Source organism: Macaca thibetana, chromosome 16 (assembly GCF_024542745.1).
Source record: "Macaca thibetana thibetana isolate TM-01 chromosome 16, ASM2454274v1, whole genome shotgun sequence".
Taxonomy (NCBI): Eukaryota; Metazoa; Chordata; class Mammalia; order Primates; family Cercopithecidae; genus Macaca; species Macaca thibetana.
The window spans coordinates 23,616,252-23,635,514 of record NC_065593.1 but is presented as its reverse complement, the minus strand read 5'-3'; the positions used below and the strand labels follow the sequence as shown (position 1 = coordinate 23,635,514).

General features: G+C 50.2%; 2 protein-coding genes and 1 long non-coding RNA gene across 5 annotated transcripts in view; 2 read left to right on the top strand and 1 right to left on the bottom strand.

The window, feature by feature from the left end:
- Window positions 1-11,633, top strand: part of PHF12 (PHD finger protein 12) — a 47,528-nt gene extending 35,895 nt beyond the window's left edge. For all 3 annotated transcript variants that reach the window (XM_050763304.1, XM_050763303.1, XM_050763305.1), the window contains 8 exons: window positions 2,854-3,012; window positions 3,618-4,413; window positions 5,660-5,785; window positions 6,524-6,667; window positions 8,005-8,103; window positions 9,213-9,295; window positions 9,889-10,027; window positions 10,366-11,633. In XM_050763304.1, coding sequence (XP_050619261.1) covers window positions 2,854-3,012; window positions 3,618-4,413; window positions 5,660-5,785; window positions 6,524-6,667; window positions 8,005-8,103; window positions 9,213-9,295; window positions 9,889-10,027; window positions 10,366-10,700 — 1,881 coding nt within the window. In that variant the 3' untranslated portion in view covers window positions 10,701-11,633. The remainder of the gene's footprint in view (window positions 1-2,853; window positions 3,013-3,617; window positions 4,414-5,659; window positions 5,786-6,523; window positions 6,668-8,004; window positions 8,104-9,212; window positions 9,296-9,888; window positions 10,028-10,365) is intronic.
- Window positions 1-19,263, bottom strand: part of LOC126938774 (uncharacterized) — a 55,411-nt gene that overhangs the window by 29,124 nt on the left and 7,024 nt on the right. The gene's annotated exons all lie outside the window — the stretch shown is intronic.
- Window positions 13,954-19,262, top strand: DHRS13 (dehydrogenase/reductase 13). Its single transcript, XM_050763346.1, has 5 exons — window positions 13,954-14,228; window positions 14,350-14,468; window positions 15,439-15,562; window positions 15,753-16,064; window positions 18,150-19,262. The coding sequence occupies exons 1-5, from the start codon at window positions 14,102-14,104 to the stop codon at window positions 18,599-18,601; spliced, it is 1,134 nt and encodes a 377-aa protein (XP_050619303.1). The 5' UTR covers window positions 13,954-14,101; the 3' UTR covers window positions 18,602-19,262.

Below are 19,263 nucleotides of genomic sequence, written 5' to 3'. Positions count from 1 at the left end.
AAGATGGTGGTCTGCCTGCCATCATGGGTTAGACAGAGGATCACTGTCCCGGTTTTACAGGCAGGGAAACTGAAGCCCCAGAGATGTGTTTGTGGTGTCTAGTGAGTAATGAGTGTGACCTTCATTTTAATACTTGGGGATGATGGTCAGGATTATGAGGGCCAAACCTCAAGTTAGCCTTCGAAGTCTACCAGTGTCTAGTTTTCCAAAGGATAAGCACTCTTCAGCCCATCCCACCAAACCCAAATGTGCTCTGTTGTTACGCCACCCTCACCTAACACTCATTCTGTTTCTGTTGGATGGTCTCTGTCCACAAGGCAAGGTAAAGGTGGGGGTGATTAAGCAGAAAGAGCCATGTGGAAGGTGAAGAGCTAATCCCAGCTCAGAAACTTAAGTGGAAAATATCTAAAGAAAAGTTAAATCTGTTTTTCCAGGCTGCTGTTAATATATCACCAGTACTCCAAATTGTAGCATAGCTGTAATAATACCTAACATTTATATGCACTTGACATTGACCAAAGTGTGTTTACAGAGACTGACAGAAAAATTTCCCTTGAAAAGCATTTGGTGGTAGTGAGGATGTTTTTAAACCATTCAGTCCCCTCATTCAGTTAACCTAGAGGGCCCAACACTATCTACCCATATATAAACTTGTTTTTCTCTTTTGAAATGATCCCACAGTCTTATGTGCTAACAGAAACCAGCACTTCTCAAGTATGACCACTTGGTGGCAGCCACACTTTAAAATCAACACCCGCGGTGGCTCACGCCTGTAATCCCAGCACTTTGGGAGGCCGAGGCGGGTGGATCACCTGAGATCAGGAGTTCGAAACCAACCTGACCAGCATGGTGAAACCCCATCTCTACTAAAAATACAAAACATTAGCCAGGCGTTGTGGCAGGTGCCTGTAATCCCAGCTACTCGGGAGACTGAGGCAGGAGAATCATTAGAACCTGGGAGGTGGAGGTTGCAGTGAGCCGAGATCACGCCATTGCACTCCAGCCTGGACAACAAGAGTGAAACTCTGTCTAAAAAAAAAAAAAAAAAATCAGTCACACCGCTGCCATTACCTTCATTGGGTATCAGTCCTAACAAGATGCTAACTGTTGAAAACTGTAAAACTTAACTGGGCAAATATTTACACGTCAGTGGAGACATAGATTTTCCAAAACTAGATTCAAATATTTTGGTGATGGATGATATTAAAAGTAGTATGCCTCATCTTAGTGAAACAGATCTAAAAGTAATCCAGACTGTGTAATTCACCATATAGATTTGTCAGAGAACATGGCTGCTGAAGTGAACAGTCCAGGAGAACTTGATAAAAATCCTGTCGTTGTATGGTGCCCCTCCCCGCTTTTTAAGTGTTTCTCGAGTGAGGAAACTCAAAGGGCATGAGTTACCTGCAAAGCATTTTGTACTTGGACGGTTTGAGAATGAAATGAGGACTGTAGCACCATAGAACATTGGTGAAGAACCCCAGCTCTCTCCTGCTTGATTCTAGCAATTCAGGAAAAATCTGCTGAGAACTTTGTATCTTGGTTGTGAATTTCTCTTCCACTTAGCCCTTCACTCTTCCCCAGGGGTAGCCTTAGACTAGTCCACTGTTCCATTCCTCTTCCTCTCATTCCTGGGTGATCTCAGAAAGCCCATGGCACCAGCTAAGGCCATCACCAGCCCTTGGTGATGACTCTCAACTCCATATTCCATGCCTTTCTCCTTATATCCAGACTCATATCTGCTTGCCCATCCCACAGATATCTCAGGATGAACCTCCCTAAGACCAAAAGTCTTCTGCCTCCACATCTGCTCTGCCTCCTGTGTCTCCTGTTAAAGTAAATAACAATGATCACTACTCAGTCCCTCAGACCAAATTCTGGGAACCATTTTCAGTTCTTCTTCCCTTGTCTACCGTAAGGATTTTGTCACCAAATCTGTTGGTTCTCTGGATGTTTTCCAAATCCACAAAGTGCTATCACATCTCTATGCCTTACATGCTTCTCCCCCTCCCTTATTTTTCCTTTATCTGCCTGGAAGATCGTTCTCAACTTCCAAGTGTCAACTCAAATACTGACTTCCTATAAAATCATCCCTAATCCTAAATTCCTGTCCCCCAAACTAAAATAAGCACTCTTTATGTTTTTAATAGCACCTTAGACATGTTTCTATTCTAGAACCCATTACCTTGTGTTATAATATTTCTGTGTTTATCTCCCCACTAGACTGTGAGCTTCTTGAGGGCAAGTCTTAAGTTTTATTCATCTCTGGATCTCTAGAACTTGGAAGAGTGCCTAGACACGGGAGGTGCTCAATAAATGTTGGTTGAATGTATGAATGACTCTTTGTTTGTGTGGCTCTTTCATTCTTACATGGTGTGATTCAGAGTGTGTCTTCTGTTTTTGTTGCACAAAAACGTCTGTAGTTGTTTCATGAGTCATGAATGAATGGATGAAGGAAACTAACATTGATTGAGTGCTTATCATGAGCCAGGCCTCATGTCAAGCATGTTTCTGTCTCAGTGACTGCTCACCCACTCCCAAACTTGACACTGAGCAATAAGAACCCAGAGTACCACTCTGAAGTCCTGTCCAGTGCCAGTCTTACACCTTTCAGGCTGAAGCAGAAGACAGCTCGCAGTGGTTTCTGTGTTCTGCAGGCCTTAGACCTTGATGAAGAAAAGTGGAGGCCCCACCTGCTATTTCCATTTCTGAGCTTCCTTTTCCTCAGCGGACCCCAGAGTGGATGGTCCCTTGAGCACCAGCACCACAGACAGAACAGCATACCAGGGCAGAATCAACTGGACATGTTGGAACTATCTCCCTCTCCTTCCTCCTCCTATCTATCCTGAACAGGTTCCCGATGCTATAAAATCTCAGTACCAGTTTCCACCCCCTCTCATTGCACCCGCGGCCATTCGGGATGGGGAGCTGATCTGCAATGGGATCCCTGAGGAATCACAGATGCACCTTTTGAACTCTGAGCACTTAGCCACCCAAGCAGAGCAGCAAGAGGTGAGTGAAGGCAGGGCTGGGATTCCAAACCCAATCTTCCTTCCATGTCACCACAGCTGTTATCGGAAGTAGCCTCAGTGTCATTCTTATTCCAGTCCCCACCCACCCTCATCCTAACCCCTCAAGAGTTGAGTAATCCAGGGGGAACCTCTGACTCAAATCCCAAAGGCAAGTAAGAGATCTACAAAGGCAACTGGTCTACTTCTCTCCGTTGTTACCCCAGTGCACTGTGAGATGGTCAAATCTATACTGTAGAAAGAGATGAGTAGACCCATAGAGAGGTTAGGTGATAGTGCTGGACATACCACAGGTGCTCGGGGTACTTGCTGAATATTGGTCACAAGTAAGCCTTAAAGGCAGAGTCAAAATGCAGATCCCAAGCTCTGTTGGCCAGAGGGTGTGTTTCCTGCTGAGGGTACCCACAAGTCTTGCTTGGGAATGGAAATGGAATTCTGTGAGGAGTCAAGCACACTTTTTGTGAGCATTTGCAATGGGACCTTGGAAACTGCTTGTCAGCTCTGCTGCAGCCCTAACCACTGTGGCAGGAAGGACCAGCACCTCTCAGACCTCTCACCCCCGTCTCCTCTCCTCTCCTTCCATTGCAGTGGCTCTGTAGTGTTGTTGCGCTCCAGTGCAGCATATTGAAACATTTATCTGCTAAGCAGATGCCTTCGCATTGGGACTCTGAACAGACAGAGAAGGCTGATATTAAGCCTGTTATTGTGACTGACGGCTCAATCACCACCTCCTTGCAAACAGCTGACAAGACACCTACACCTTCCCACTACCCCTTGTCCTGCCCCTCAGGGATTAGCACCCAGAATTCCTTGAGCTGCTCTCCACCCCACCAGCCCCCAGCCCTAGAGGACATCGGCTGCAGTTCTTGTGCAGAAAAATCCAAGAAAACCCCTTGTGGGACTGCCAATGGGCCAGTGAACACAGAGGTGAAAGCTAATGGCCCACACCTCTACAGCAGCCCTACTGATTCCACGGACCCCCGGCGACTTCCAGGCGCTAACACCCCCCTACCAGGCCTCTCACACCGGCAAGGCTGGCCCCGGCCCCTCACGCCACCAGCGGCTGGGGGCCTTCAGAACCACACCGTCGGCATCATTGTGAAGACAGAGAATGCCACTGACCCCAGCTCTTGCCCCCAGAGGAGTTTGGTTCCTGTCCCAAGCCTGCCCCCTTCCATTCCCAGCTCTTGTGCCAGCATCGAGAACACCAGCACTTTGCAAAGAAAGACTGTCCAATCACAGATAGGACCTCCGTTGACAGATTCAAGGCCACTGGGCTCACCCCCAAATGCCACCCGGGTGCTCACTCCCCCCCAAGCAGCAGGAGATGGTATCTTGGCCACAGGAGCCAACCAACGATTCAGCTCACCAGCGCCATCGTCAGGTGAGTGCTGCTCAGCCTTGGGGTGATTTGGAATAATTTTATGCTCTTTCTGGCAAATAAGACAAGATTCCAAAAGCACTTATATCCCTGTGAATACTTCAGAGGACTTTGGCCTCTATATTGTTTGTCTTACTCCCATTTCCGTAATAGAAGAGGAAGCACATGTTAACTTGTCCCGTTTATAGATGGGACTGCTTAGACTCTGAAAGCTTCAGTGATTTCCTTAAATTGACCTACGGAGTCAGTGGCAGGATTGGAACCACAGCCCAGGTCTCCTGATTCCATCCCACACCTTCCAGGCCTAGGCTCCTGCCTGTTTTGTTCTGTCACCTTAAAAGAAGGCAGGGTGCTCTCTGGAATTAGTGTGATCAGCCTGAGGTTCTGCGTGATGGCCTCAGTATTGTTAGATCCGCACAAAAGAATGGATTAATGCTTGATGCATATTCTCAGAGTTCATCTGATGGACTTCCGTGTCAGGAAGCAGGGATAGACAGCAGCACTGTCTTTCAGAGGAGCTGTAGAGTGGGATGCCCACAGGGGTTGGTCTAGCCCAGAAGTTTGCCCTCGGGCCACATGCCAAAGGGCGGTCCTTTAGGTCTGTACTTGGCCTACTGTGGACCTGCTCTCTCAGCTGTCCCCAGACAGCACTCAGTACCTTGAGGTTGCTGACCCCGGCATCTGAACCAGGTTTCAGATGCTGCTGGAACCCCCTGTGGTCTCTCCCGTCTGAACTGAAGCTGGCCTCCTAGTCAGCTGGGAGTCTCGGTAACCAGGTGACTGTGATTTCTCTGCATGGGGGCCCCTGGTCCCAGGATGGCCCCACTCCCAGGCTGTTTTCCTGTCTCTGTTTATCGCTTAATACCAGTGTGGGTAGATTTTCCATGCTGTGAGTCATATTTCAGTAGGCAGGAATTATAAGGGCAGGCACCACTTATTTAAAAGTAGAGGCAGCAGGGAGGTGGTCATGGCCCAAAGAATGAAGCTGCCCCACCACTTTCCCCAGAGCAGTGGATTTCAATGATTCCCAGTGCTCTGGAGACTCCTGCGTGCCCGGGTGCTTTGTCATTCCATCTGCCCTTCCTCACCACACGTTTTTAGCTCTAGGAGTTCCAGAGCCTATGGGTTGAGAATCAAGAAGGGAACATCACCTTGGGTCCGAAATCCAGACCTGTCTCAGCAGTGGGGGATTGGACCGGTGGGTTTCCCTCAGGCGACGTAAGTAACAGTCTTCCTGCTCCGTCCCCAGATGGCAAGGTCAGCCCCGGCACGTTATCCATAGGAAGCGCTTTAACCGTACCCTCTTTCCCAGCCAACTCTACTGCCATGGTGGACCTCACCAACTCACTTCGAGCATTTATGGATGTCAATGGAGGTGAGTGAATGAGCTGCTGCTGTTCCATTGGTTGCTATGTTGAAGGTGCTATTCCTATACAGCATTCAGCTCATTTCAGAAAGGGAGGGAAGGAGCACCTGATCCCAGAGGCCTAGGGGGAGATGGGAATGAGGAGTATCCTTTTGGATAGGGGGGTAGGGTGAAAAAGAAAGCTCCTTCTTTAGCTCTGCCTTCTACATGTGCATATACACATAATCAAAGATGGAGGGAGGACAGAGCCAAGCTGAACCAGTGAGACAAAAACAAAATCACTTTAGGCAGATCACCTGGATTTGCAGAATAAAACTAGGATCCTCACTCCCAAAGGAGGGACCTCATCTGTGGGAAACCCCTAAAGTCCAGGAGAACAGGGACAGATCTTGATCTCTGTGAACACAAGGTGGGTAGAAAATTCAAGTCTCAATATCAGACATCCAGGCCCTCCCCCACAGACAGGCAAGTGGTTTATTCCACTCTGCCGTTCTAGGAGCACTATTAAAATCAATTCACCCAACTACAGGAGGCAGCTGCACAGGCTGCATTGGGACCCATCTCACTGCAAATAGCAAGTGAAATGCCCAGCTGCAGATCCTTGTATGCTCTGTACTCAATGCTGTTTGAGTAAAAGTTACTTGACTGGATTTTAGAAATGCCGAACTATTTGCTCTGTGACCCTGATTTGCTTCCACATTCCACTTCCATCTCAACAGCTTTTTAATCTTTCTCTTTGGCTAATAGAAATCGAGATAAATATGCTGGACGAGAAGCTGATCAAGTTTCTGGCCTTGCAGAGAATACATCAGCTTTTCCCCTCCCGGGTCCAACCTTCACCGGGCAGTGTCGGGACACATCAGCTGGCTTCTGGAGGGCACCACACAGAAGGTGCGCATGTACACACCTGTCACCACATCATCAGATCTCCCCTCTGCGTGTGCGAATGGTCACCTTGCCTCCATGGAGAATCTGAGCTTCCAGTATTCAAATCTTCTTGTGTGCTTTTCATGGGCTTAATAAAGCACCATGGTTTTTTTCTGAAGAGAGCAGGAACAAGATGGCAACCACAGCTTTCTTATCAGACTTGGGGAAGTCTGCTGTAACTTTCTTTCATATATAAGTCCACTTTGAGACACAGCAAAGCAGCTACCAGTACCTTTGGGTATATGTAGTGTACTTTCTGCTTACTTGCTTTCAAATATTTGAATTAGAAGGGCTTTCCGACTGAGTGCAGTGGCTCACACCTGTAATCCCAGCACTTTGGGAGGCTGAGGCGGGAGGATCACTTGAGCCCAGGAGTTGGAGACCAGCCTGGGCAACACAGTGAGACCCTATCTCTACAAATAATTTTAAACTTAACCAGGCATGGTGGCATACACCTGTAGTCCCAGCTGCTTGGAAGGCTAAGGTGGGAGAATCGCTTGAGCCTGGGAGGTCAAGGCTGCAGTGAGCTATGATTGCACCACTGCACTCCAGCCTGGGTGACAGGGTGAGACCCTGTCTCTAAATAAATAATAAATAAATAAAATTTTTAAAAGAATGGCTTCCCAAGAAGGAACTTTTCAAGTTCAAGGTGAGAAATAGAATAACCGTAGGCCAGCCTTCTGGAAATTTTCCCCAAGTGGTTAACTCTGTTTCAGGTATGTCTGAGCACTGGCCATTAAAAGCCTTGCTGCTTCAAAGTGTGGTTCCCAGACCAGCAGCATCAGCAGCCCCTGAGAGCTTGTTAGAAATGCAGAGCTCAGTGCATTGGTTTTTTGCCTATTTTTAAAGAAAACAGCAAAAGAAATGCAGAGCTAAGGCCCCTCCTCAGACCTATTGAATCAGAATCTGCATTTCAACAAGATATGTAGGCGATTCATATGCACATTAAAGTTTGAGAAACACTGGTCCATGCGGTCTGTTTTTCCATGTTCTCCCTGTAGTACCAGCTGGAATATCCCAGATTAGCCAACCAGGAGCCCAGGAACTTACAGAGTACTGTCATCTCTGACTTCTCTGACTATCTTCAAAGATGGTCCTCTGCACCCTGTGTTGGAAATGCTGTGGGTGGGGAGAGAAAGTCTACCCTGCAGCAGCTCAGTGTTGGATGTGAGTTTGGAAAGATGAGTCATCCAGCGGGATTTTCTCCAGGCCATGAGCCAAAAGTCCAGATTTTGTTGGTTTATGTTTGGATCACAGGATCTGAGTTTCTGAATGATCCTATTCCTATGTTTGTCTTGTAGTGCAAAGAAAGGAGGTACAGGCCCGAGCTGTGTTCTACCCCCTCTTAGGGTTGGGAGGAGCTGTGAACATGTGCTATCGAACCCTCTACATCGGGACAGGTGAGCCAGCCAGGAAGCTGGGAGAGACACTGAATCTGTTCAGCCCTAAAGACTGATACCCTTACCCACAGAAGTTAGAAAGGGGTGAGGGAAGCCCTTTCCAGAGTTGACTGCTTTAAACCAGTGGATAGCTAGACAAGAGAAATTAAGAATAGAGACAATCAGCCGGTCACAGTGGCTCACGCCTATAATCCCAGCATTTTGGGAGGACGAGGCAGGAGGAACACTTGAGCCCAGGACTTCGAGACCAGCCTGGGCAATATGGTGAAACCCCATCTCTACCAAAAACAAATACAAAAAAATTAGCTGGGCACATGCCTATAGTCCCAGCTACTTGGGAGGCTGAGGTGGGAAGATCACCTGAGCCTGGGAGGTCAAGGCAGTGATCCTATTCATGCCACTGCACTCCAGCCCGGGCAACAGAGTGAGACCCTGTCTCAAAAATAAAAGAGACGATCAGTTCCTTGTCTTCCCTTGTTCAGGCCCTTTTGCTTTGTCTTTGCCCAGTGTTGCATCAGCAGAGATGAAAGTCAGCTCTGACTACTGCCCAGGGAGGCACTTTAAACACTGCGGGGAAGAACCCAAGGAGAAGGCAGATGCTTTGTCCCTGGTGGTCTTTGAAAGAGTGATAGGCTCACACATACCCAATCTTCAGTTAGCCCTGTATCTGTTTTTTGTTTTGTTTTGTTTTCCCTAGAAGTCCTAGAGACAGATAGTTCTATATCTGGTACAGAAGGACAGACAGATTAGTCCTTACCCTAGAAACTTCCCTTTCTTTAAGGTGATACGATTTTCTAGGCTCTGCACCCTCTTGTTGTATTTTCATAGAAATATCCCATCCTCTTCAGTAGCTCACTGTTCCCTTCTGGGTAGCAGCCACATGTTCTAAAGCAGATCAGCTGGCAGGGACAGCTGTTCTTTATCAGGAGCTTGGAAAAGACATCAGTTTTTGTTCAAAAATAAAAGGGGAGGGCCCTGAGCTACTCACCCTTGAAGTCTCTGCTAGTGCCAACCCAGAAGCTAACTCGCTCCCTGTCTCACCTCCCCGACACATGCACCTTACAATCTGTTCTCTGCCTTCCTTTTCCTCTACTCCTGCCATCTTGCAGGAGCTGACATGGATGTGTGCCTTACAAACTATGGTCACTGTAACTACGTGTCCGGGAAACATGCCTGCATATTCTACGATGAGGTGAGGGCTGGAGATGCGGTGGGAGGGAGCTTTCCCAACCTAAGGCCTCTCCCAAGCAGTAGGTTTTTGTTCAGTGCCCTGAGGGGAGGGAAGAGGGATTGGGAGTCCTCTCCTTTTCTTCCCTCCCTGTCATTCCTGGAGGAGGACAGTCTTGATGTAAAACAGCATCCTACCAGGGGTACCTGCTTCACAGGAGCAGGGCTACCATTTTTCCTGAGGTTAGTCACAGGCACAGCAGAGGGAGCCTACCCTAAAGCAGGGGAGGGGACCAGCATAGAAGGAAGCCAAGCCCTGTGGATGTGTCCCTGTGAATTTCATTATCATCATGGGCCAGTGAGTATCACACCAAGAGGAGCGGTGCTGAGAAGGCAGAGTGAAGGAGGATTGGGAGAGTAAGGGGTGTGGGACAACGGAAGGAAGGCTTCCCTGAGGAGGTATCTGCAGCCCCCTTCTGAAAGGACAGGGGCCATGACTGGGGAGGCAAGTAAGGGCTCCCTAGGTAGAGCAGCACGGCCTTCTCCATATGTCCTCTCCCCCTAGCCCCAGGCCCCACACAGCCAACCACACATCTTATCTCCCCTCCTCCTCCTCAGAATACCAAACATTATGAGCTGTTAAACTACAGTGAGCATGGGACAACGGTGGACAATGTGCTGTATTCATGTGACTTCTCGGAGAAGACCCCGCCAACACCCCCAAGCAGTATTGTTGCCAAAGTGCAGAGTGTCATCAGTAAGTTGGAGCAGAGGTCTGTGGCCACAAAGCTGAGGCCGCAGTCAGGGTGGTTCTGACTTGCTGCCCATGGTCTGTCTCTTGCCTTCTTAGTCCTATTGGCCAAGCTCTACTTCCTCATGGGCCCAGGGCAGGCCACAGAGAAGCAAGTGCTGAGTACCCCCATGTGTGTACACACCTGTGGGGATTTCAGACTCCACCAACCCTTTCTGAGCATCCTTCATCCGTAGTCATGCAGCAGTTGGAATGGGGAGATGCAGGAGCCCAACCTTGGCAAACAGCCCACATGGGTTGGCTGCTCACTGTTCCTCTTCTGTGACCATCCCCCTTTTTCCCAGGGCGCCGCCGGCACCAGAAACAGGATGAAGAGCCAAGTGAGGAGGCAGCCATGATGAGTTCCCAGGCCCAAGGGCCGCAGCGGAGACCCTGCAATTGCAAAGCCAGCAGCTCAAGCTTGATTGGGGGCAGTGGGGCCGGCTGGGAGGGCACGGCCTTACTGCACCATGGCAGCTACATCAAGCTGGGCTGCCTGCAGTTTGTCTTCAGCATCACTGAGTTTGCGACCAAACAGCCCAAAGGCGATGCCAGCCTGCTGCAGGATGGGGTCTTGGCCGAGAAGCTCTCTCTCAAGCCCCACCAGGGCCCTGTGCTGCGCTCCAACTCCGTTCCCTAGGACTGGCAGCTACCCCGCTACTGGCCTGTACACCCACCCAAGACTCCTGCAATGCAAAAATGTACACAAACCAAGCCCGGGTGTTTTCTATACTCTACCAGAAACGCTTCAACTACAATCTTTGCATGAAATGAAGAAAACCTTTTGACTGTTTTTTAAAAATCCTTTTTCTTTCCTCAAGTTCTAGGGGGCATTTGCACATATATTTGTACTCAACATTTCATGGGAAAGCGGCAAACCCGAGCTGAGGAACAGCGTGGGCAGGGAGGGAAAGACCCATGGTCTGGACACTTCCTCCAACACAAAACCCTTCCCCACCCATCTACTACTCCCTCCCCCTCGCCCGCCGTTGTAAAATAATCAGAAACTTGTTCTATTTTGTGGCAGTGACAATAGTTTTATATTAAAAGAAAAAATACAGTTTTCATACAGCAAAATCTATACAATATCATTGTTTTATTTAATATAAAGATCGCTACCCACCTTCCTTCCATGGTTCCCACCCTCCACGTTATTTTCCCTTTCTGCAGCAGTTGCACTACAGGTAGCTACTGTGTATTATGGACAAATGAGAAATGAATTCTTTTTCTGGCTGTCCATCTGTTTTATTTCAAATAAGGAAAAGTGTATTTGGATTTTGTGTAAATACATCTAGTGATGACATTTTTTCAATGTTTTTAAAAACCGTGTACAGTACTACATGTGGTAGAGCGTTTTCTCAAATTGTCTATTGTAGCAAAAATGTTTTTGTCGTAAACCTGTTCTGTCTCCTTTTTTTGTTCTCTCGCCACTTCTCTCCTCTTCTTCCTGCCCCTGGTTCCCTCCTCTCCTCCCACCCCCACAACCAGTACCAATGTACATAGTAATTGTAATGTTTTAGACTTTACAGAAACTTTCCTGTATTCTGTATATAAAAAACAAAAATACTTCAAATTATGTTTTCTGACTGTCTGTCCTACCTGTCATCACCCTCAGAGGAGACCCTCTTTTAGATCTGGGTCTAGCAGGTGGGGGGCCTTTTGAACAGGTCTCATTCCCATAGGGAAGTTTGGGAGGGGAAGTGTTGGAGAAAAGTGAGCCAGGGTGGATGGAGGACAATGGAAGGACATGGGTGCGTCTGCTGGCTGCGGGGGCTGTTTCTTCAGAGAACCCTGACTGATAGTGGAATCCAGTCTTGACATGTCACTTCTAGTCATGTAATCTGCAGTCATGCTTCTCTACAACTGCTATTCCTCATCAGAAAATGAGTCTGCTGCATTACCTTAATTCTCAAGTCCCGGGAACCTTCATTAAACCAAATTTCATGCTTTCCTCCCAGATCTTAGTGAAAAACTCTGCAGGAAGTTTTCCTGAGGACAGCCTCCTCAGATGGAGAGCACCTCTGTGTATATTCCAGAACTGTTTGTGTAGGTGCATCTGCTTGTGTGTCAGGATTTTGCCTTAGGGATAAAGAATGAATTTTCTATCCCCAGCCTCATCCCACAGCATCTACAATGGAAACTGGCCCTGGAATCTGAGGTCTGTCCCTGACTTTCATCTGCCCATCTAGGCTTCATCACTCTGCTCCCGGTGTCCTGATGGGCTTTTTGAACTCCCTAAGGACAGAAACTTGAATATCTTCCGCTCAGAATTTCCAAATCTAACTACACTGCTGGGCACAGCATAAGTACCAAATATCAGGTTCCAGGTTGTACTGAATTTCTCAGGCAACGGCCTTCTGCCCTGGAATGCCCTTACGCATTCGTTCCTAGCTGGCCCCACCCTTCTTGCCATCATGGTCACTTGTAACTGAGTGATGGAGCTTCTCTGCCTGTCTCTGTCACCCGTGAGAACCATTCCAAAGTCAAATTTCCTCCTGAAAGGCAATAATAGATTTTACTGTCTATCTCTTCCGGCTTCCTTTCAGCCATGGAAGGCACTAGTGGGGCTGAGGTAGGGAGATACAGAGCGGGAATGAAGGAGTGAATTCTGACACCCCTTAACTGCCTGTGCCACCTTGAACAGTATCCCCTCTAGCCTGTGTGGGGAGAACAGGGAAGAATCCTAGAAGCTGGGGGCTGGATGTGAAGATAAAAAATTGAAGGATTTGGCCCAGTGCGGAGGCTGACACCTGTAATCCCAGCACTTTGGGAGGCTGAGGCAGGTGGGTCACAAGTTCAGGAGTTTGAGACCAACCTGGCCAACACAGTGAAAACCCATCTCCACTAAAATACAAAAATTAGCCAGGTGTGGTGTCACACACCTGTAATCCTAGCTACCCTAGAGTCCGAGGCAGAAGAATTGCTTGAACCCAGGAGGCGGAGGTTGCAGTGAGCCGAGATCCTGCCACTGCATTCCAGCCTGGGCAACAAGAGCAAAACTCCGTCACCAAAAAAAAAAAAAAAAAAAGACAGCTGGACATGGTGGCTCACGCCTATAATCCCAGCACCTTGTGAGGCTGCTGAGGCAGGCGGATCACCTGAGGTCAGGAGTTCGAGACCAGCCTGGCCAACATGGCAAAAACCCCTCTCTACTAAAAATACAAAAATTAGCCGGGTGTGGTGGCAGGGACCCGTAATCCCAGCTACTCAGAAGGCTGAGGCAGGAGAATCACTTGAACCCGGTAGGCAGAGGTTGCAGTGAGCCGAGAGGGCACCATTGCATTCCAGCCTGGGCAACAGAGGGAGACTCCCTCTCAAAAAAAAAAAAAAAAAAAAAGGAAGGAAGGGAAGAAAGAAAAGGATTTGTTCCTAGAGGGAAAAGCATCTAGGACTAGACTCAAAGACACACGTATATTCATGTACACACCTGACTCACCTGACTTCAGACGGGAGGGACCGTGCTACATACACCTCGAGTAAACATATGGAGATATTCAAGCACATGCATTGGCAGAGACTACAGATGCAGGCACATACCTGGAGGGACTCTGACGGAATGCACACAAACACCTACAAGGTGCTTACATGGTCTCACAGGATCGAGAGGCACGCACACAACCCGAAGGGTGATCCTAGGGACCATGGGCACATACACACCCGGAGGTCATTCACATACAAGCGTTGTAGATGCATGCACATACCTAGCATGCACTCCCAGGGTGTCCGTGGACACTGACACCCAGGTGTTCACACAGGCACACACCTAGGGGGCGCTCCCAGGGCCCAAGTGCACACACGCACCTCAAAGGTGTCCACGGAGGCACACGCCCCCAGGACACCGACGCACGCCTAGGGGGCGCTCGCAGGGCCGGCGAGCACCCGCACGCACACACACCCCTGCCCAGCCTCCTACCAGCCTCCGCCTTCGGAGGCTGACGCGCCCCGGCGCCGTTCCAGGCCTGTGCGGGGCGGATCGGCAGCCGCCTGGCGGCGATCCAGGCCGGCGCGGGGCCTGGGCGGGAGCCGGGAGGCGCGGCCGGCATGGAGGCGCTGCTGCTGGGCACGGGGTTGCTGCTGGGCGCTTACGTGCTTGTCTACTACAACCTGGTGAAGGCCCCGCCGTGCGGCGGCATCGGCAACCTGCGGGGTCGCACGGCCGTGGTCACTGGTGAGTGCGGAGGCGGGTGAGTGCGAGCTGGCGGGGCGCGCGGAGGGGAGGCCGGGCCGGCGGTAGCAGCAGCCCGCCAGGCTCAGCTCAGCTCAGCTCGGCTCGCGCCTGCGGTCCGCAGGCGCTAACAGCGGCATCGGGAAGATGACGGCGCTGGAGCTGGCGCGCCGGGGAGCGCGCGTGGTGCTGGCCTGCCGCAGCCGGGAGCGCGGGGAGGCGGCTGCCTTCGACCTCCGCCAGGTGAGAGGCAGCGGGGGCGCGTGGGACCGTGAGCCGAGAACCCGCCGGGACACAGAGAAGCCAGCAAAGGGGCTGCGGAGGATCCGGGTCCGGGGAGGAGAGTGCGGCGCGGGCGGCTGAGCGCGAAGAGGGAGTGCACGGAGCGCCGGGGTCACCCGAGGAAGGCGCACCAGAGCCGAGTGGGGGAGGGGCTTCCTGAAGGCCGTAATTGCAGTTCTGAGACGTTTAAGCATCAGTAGAAGTTGGGTTAATGATTAGTAGGAAAGGGAACAGCAGAGGGCACAGCATAAGCAAAGGCCCTCAGTAAGCAAGAGAGCTGGACTGATCTGAAAAACTGAGAAAAAGATTTAATGAGGCTGAAGCACAAAGTATGAGGAAGATGGGCAAATGAGGGGGCTAGAGGACCTTCTAGAGCCTATTGAGAAGCTTGGATTTTATAGATTGGGCAGCACAGACCACTGGAGACCATAAACGGCCCTCAGTAGGCTCCGGACTGTCAGAACAGCCTTTGGAAGGAACCCCTTTGTGGCTGCGTGGTGCTTGGAGTGGAGGGGCAAGAGCGGGCGAGAGGAGACCAGTGAGAAGTCTGTTACAGATTTTGGGTAAATGGTAATGGGGAAAGGAGGTGATAATAATAGCAAGTACCTACCCAGTGCTGCTGGAGTGTATTTTACACATGTTAACTCCTTTCATTCTCACAACAGCTGGGTGAGATTGGTACTGTTATTATTATTCCCTTTATGCAGTGAGAGAACTGAGGCCCAAAGAGATTAAGTATCTTGCCCAAGGTCACACTCTAGTAAAAGGCAAAGTCAGGATTTGAATCCACACACTTATCTAGTAAACTCTTAAGACGTAGGGGCAGATTTTATTAAACAGTAGGAGATGAACTCTCAGAATTTGGTTCCTGGGGAGAGAGGGAAGAGGAGAAAGATGCCTGGTGACAAGCCCAGCCCTTGCCGCTCCACAGGAGAGTGGGAACAATGAGGTCATCTTCATGGCCTTGGACTTGGCCAATCTGGCCTCGGTGCGGGCCTTTGCCACTGCCTTCCTGAGCTCTGAGCCACGGTTGGACATCCTCATCCACAATGCCGGTGAGGGGCAGCAGTCCCTGTGGGGTGGGGGGTGGCGGGTGGCCAGGGGCAGCTGCCCCCTCCAGCGGAAGCCCTGCTGGGGCCAGTGGACACATGGGAAGGATGCCCCCTACTCCCATCTCATAGATAGGGATGCCAAGGCTGCAGAGCTCCTTCTGGAGCAGCCACTTACATCTAGCCTCTGCCCCAGGGATCAGTTCCTGTGGCCGGACCCGGGAGGCGTTTAACCTGCTGCTTCGGGTGAACCACATTGGTCCCTTTCTGCTGACACATCTGCTGCTGCCTTGCCTGAAGGCATGTGCCCCTAGCCGCGTGGTGGTGGTAGCCTCAGCTGCCCACTGTCGGGGACGTCTCGACTTCAAACGTCTGGACCGCCCAGTGGTGGGCTGGCGGCAGGAGCTGCGGGCATATGCTGACACTAAGCTGGCTAATGTACTGTTTGCCCGGGAGCTTGCCAACCAGCTTGAGGGCACTGGCATCACCTGCTATGCAGCGCACCCAGGTGAGGTCTGGTTCTTCGGCTTCCGATTCCCCTCTCCTTTCCATGCCCTATCCTGTGCCCCTCACACCACTACCACCTCCCCACCCCCAATCCCTCATTGAGTCACAGAATCTCAGAGCAGGAAGGAAGCATAGTCCAAGGAGAGACCTGTTCCTTGCTGATCTTGGAACCAGGCTCTCCTGGTTTAGGTTCTTCCTCTCACAGCACAAGCCTGGGTGCTGAGCCCTGGGGGGTGTATGGCCATGAATAAGACCTGGATTCCCACCCCCAGGAGCCATCTGCACTGACTGAACTGATAATGATGATGATGATAGCTAATAATTTTTCATTCATCTAAGAAGCATTTACCGAGTACCTACTCTGTATGAGGCATTATTTGCAGTGCTGGGGATATAGCAGTGAACAAAACAAAGACCCTGCCCTCAGAGTTTCCATTCTAGTTTGGAGGAGACGGAGAGAGCCAACAAATATATACAATGAGGGGTGGTGATAAGAGTTCTCTGAGGAAAGAGGAAACAGGGCGAGGGGCAAATGGAATGGGAATATGGTGTGGCAGTCAAGGAAGACATATCTATAAAGGTGACATTTGAACAGAAGCCTGAAAGATACATGGCTCACTGGGGAGATGCCCAGAAAAAGAGAGAACAGTGCAAATAATAAGTGCAAAGGGGCCGGAAGCGGTGGCTCATGCCTATAATCCCAGCACTTTGGGAGGCCGAGGCTGGTAGATCACTTGAGGTCAGGAGTTTGAGACCAACCTGGGCAATATGGTGAAACCGCATCTCTAGGCCAGGTGTGGTGGCTCACGCCTGTAATCCCAGCATTTTGGGAGGCTGAGGCAGGCGATCACAAGGTCAGGAGTTCAAGACCAGCCTGACCAACATGGTGAAACCATGTCTCTACTAAAAATACAAAAATTAGCCAGGCGTGGTAGCGTGTGCCTGTAATCCCAGCTACTCAGGAAGCTGAGGCAGGAGAATCACTTTAATCCAGGAAGTGGAGGTTGCAGTGAGCTGTGATACCGCCACTGCACTCCAGCCTGGGGGACAGAGCAAGACTCCGTCTCAAAAAAAGAAAAAAAAAGAAAAAAGAAAACCCTGTCTCTACTACAAATACAAAAATTAGCTAGACATGGTGTCTGGCACCTGTAGTCCCAGCTATTCAGGAGGCTGAGGCAGGAGAATCGCCTGAACCTGGAGGTGGATGTTGCAGTAAGCTGAGATCTCGCCACTGCACTCCAGCCTGGGTGACAGAGCAAGACTCTGTCTCCAAAACAGAAAAAAGTAAGTGCAGAGGCCCTAAGGCCTGGTGTGCTTGAGAAGGGCTAATGTGGCTGGAACAGAGTGAAGGGGGAGAGTGGCAAGAGGTGAGGTCACAGAGAGGCACTGGGTCCTATAGGGTTTGGAGGGAGGTTCACTATAAGCATTCTGACTTTTACTCTGAGAGATAATTGGGGATCCAGAGGCACACTTTGTCTTATGCAAGAGGTTATACCAGGATAACAAGATCTGCCGTATTCATATTACCATACTGCATTTTAGATAGTCACTGCCTAAAGCTCATTAGTAATTATAATAGCGATGATCACAATTAGCCTTTATTAAGCCTCTATTACACTCCATATCCCTAATGTCCAAAATAGTGGCTGGTGTACTGCAAGTACTTAATAAATGTTGGTTAAACAAGGAACAGGACTTGAGCTAGAAGAAAAGATGGAGAGAGACTGAGAATTGTTTCAGGCATGGGACACAGCATGAGCAAAATCTGGGATGTGAGGTGAACAAGCAGTTTGGATGGAAGGGAAGAGGCTTCATGCAGGAAATGAGTGAAGTCACCTCGCAGAAGTCCCGAATGCCTGGTAAATACTATCCTGGTTCCCTTGAAACCAGATTCTGTCCCTATTCTTCTAGCTCTGTTCTTTTTTTTTTTTTTTTTTTTTAAAGAGACAGAGCTTCACTATGTTGCCCAGGCTGGTCTCAAACTCCTGGGCTCAAGCGATCCTCCTGCTCCACCTCCGGAGTAGCTGTGACTATAAATGCACACCACTGCGCCTAGCCCAACTCCTTTCTTTCTTCCTGCCTACAGGGCCTGTGAACTCGGAGCTGTTCCTGCGCCATGTTCCTGGATGGCTGCGCCCACTTTTGCGCCCATTGGCTTGGCTGGTGCTCCGGGCACCAAGAGGGGGTGCCCAGACACCCCTGTATTGTGCTCTACAAGAGGGCATCGAGCCCCTCAGTGGGAGATATTTTGCCAACTGCCATGTGGAAGAGGTGCCTCCAGCTGCCCGAGATGACCGGGCAGCCCATCGGCTATGGGAGGCCAGCAAGAGGCTGGCAGGGCTTGGGCCTGGGGAGGATGCTGAACCCGATGAAGACTCCCAGTCTGAGGACTCAGGGGCCCCATCTTCTCTGAGCACCACCCACCCTGAGGAGCCTACAGTTTCTCAACCTTACCCCAGCCCTCAGAGCTCACCAGATTTGTCTAAGATGACTCACCGAATTCAGGCTAAAGTTGAGCCTGAGACCCAGCTCTCCTAACCCTCAGGCCAGGATGCTTTCCATGGCACTTCATGGCCCTTGAAAACCTCGGATGTGTGCCAGGCCATGCCCTGGACACTGATGGGTTTATTATCTTGACCTCCATGGTTACTTTCTGGGGCCCCAAGCTGTGCCCTGGACATCTCTTTTCCTGGTTGAAGAAATAACGGGTGATTATTTCTTCCTGAGAGTGACAGTAACCCCAGATGGAGAGATAGGGGGTAATATGCTAGACCCTGTGCTTCTCGGAAATTTGGATTTAGTATTTTCAGGCCCCACCCTCATTGATTCTGATCAGCTCTGGAGCAGAGGCAGGGAGTTTGCAATGTGATGCACTGCCAACATTGAGAATTAGTGAATTGAGCCCTTTGCAACGGTCTAGCTAGGTAGTTAAATTACCCCCATGTTAATGAGGTTGAATAAGGCTCCCGAGCTAAGGGACTTGCCCAAGGTCTCACAGTGAGTAGGAGGAGGGCCTGAGATTTGAACCCAGGGGTCTGAGGCCAGGGCCGACTGCCGTAAGATGGGTGCTGAGAAGTGAGTCAGGGCAGGGCAGTAGGTATCGAGGTGCCCCATGGGAGTAGGGGGACGCCTTCCGGGCGGATGCAGGGCTGGGGTGATCTGTATCTGGAGCCCCTCGGAATAAAAGCGCGTTGACCGCG

Coding starts and splice junctions, on each gene's coding strand:
- DHRS13 (XM_050763346.1), top strand. CDS start 14,102: ATGGAGGCGCTGCTGCTGGGCACGGGGTTGCTGCTGGGCGCTTACGTG. Junction 14,229..14,349: donor TCGCACGGCCGTGGTCACTG/GTGAGTGCGGAG, acceptor TGCGGTCCGCAG/GCGCTAACAGCGGCATCGGG. Junction 14,469..15,438: donor CTGCCTTCGACCTCCGCCAG/GTGAGAGGCAGC, acceptor GCCGCTCCACAG/GAGAGTGGGAACAATGAGGT.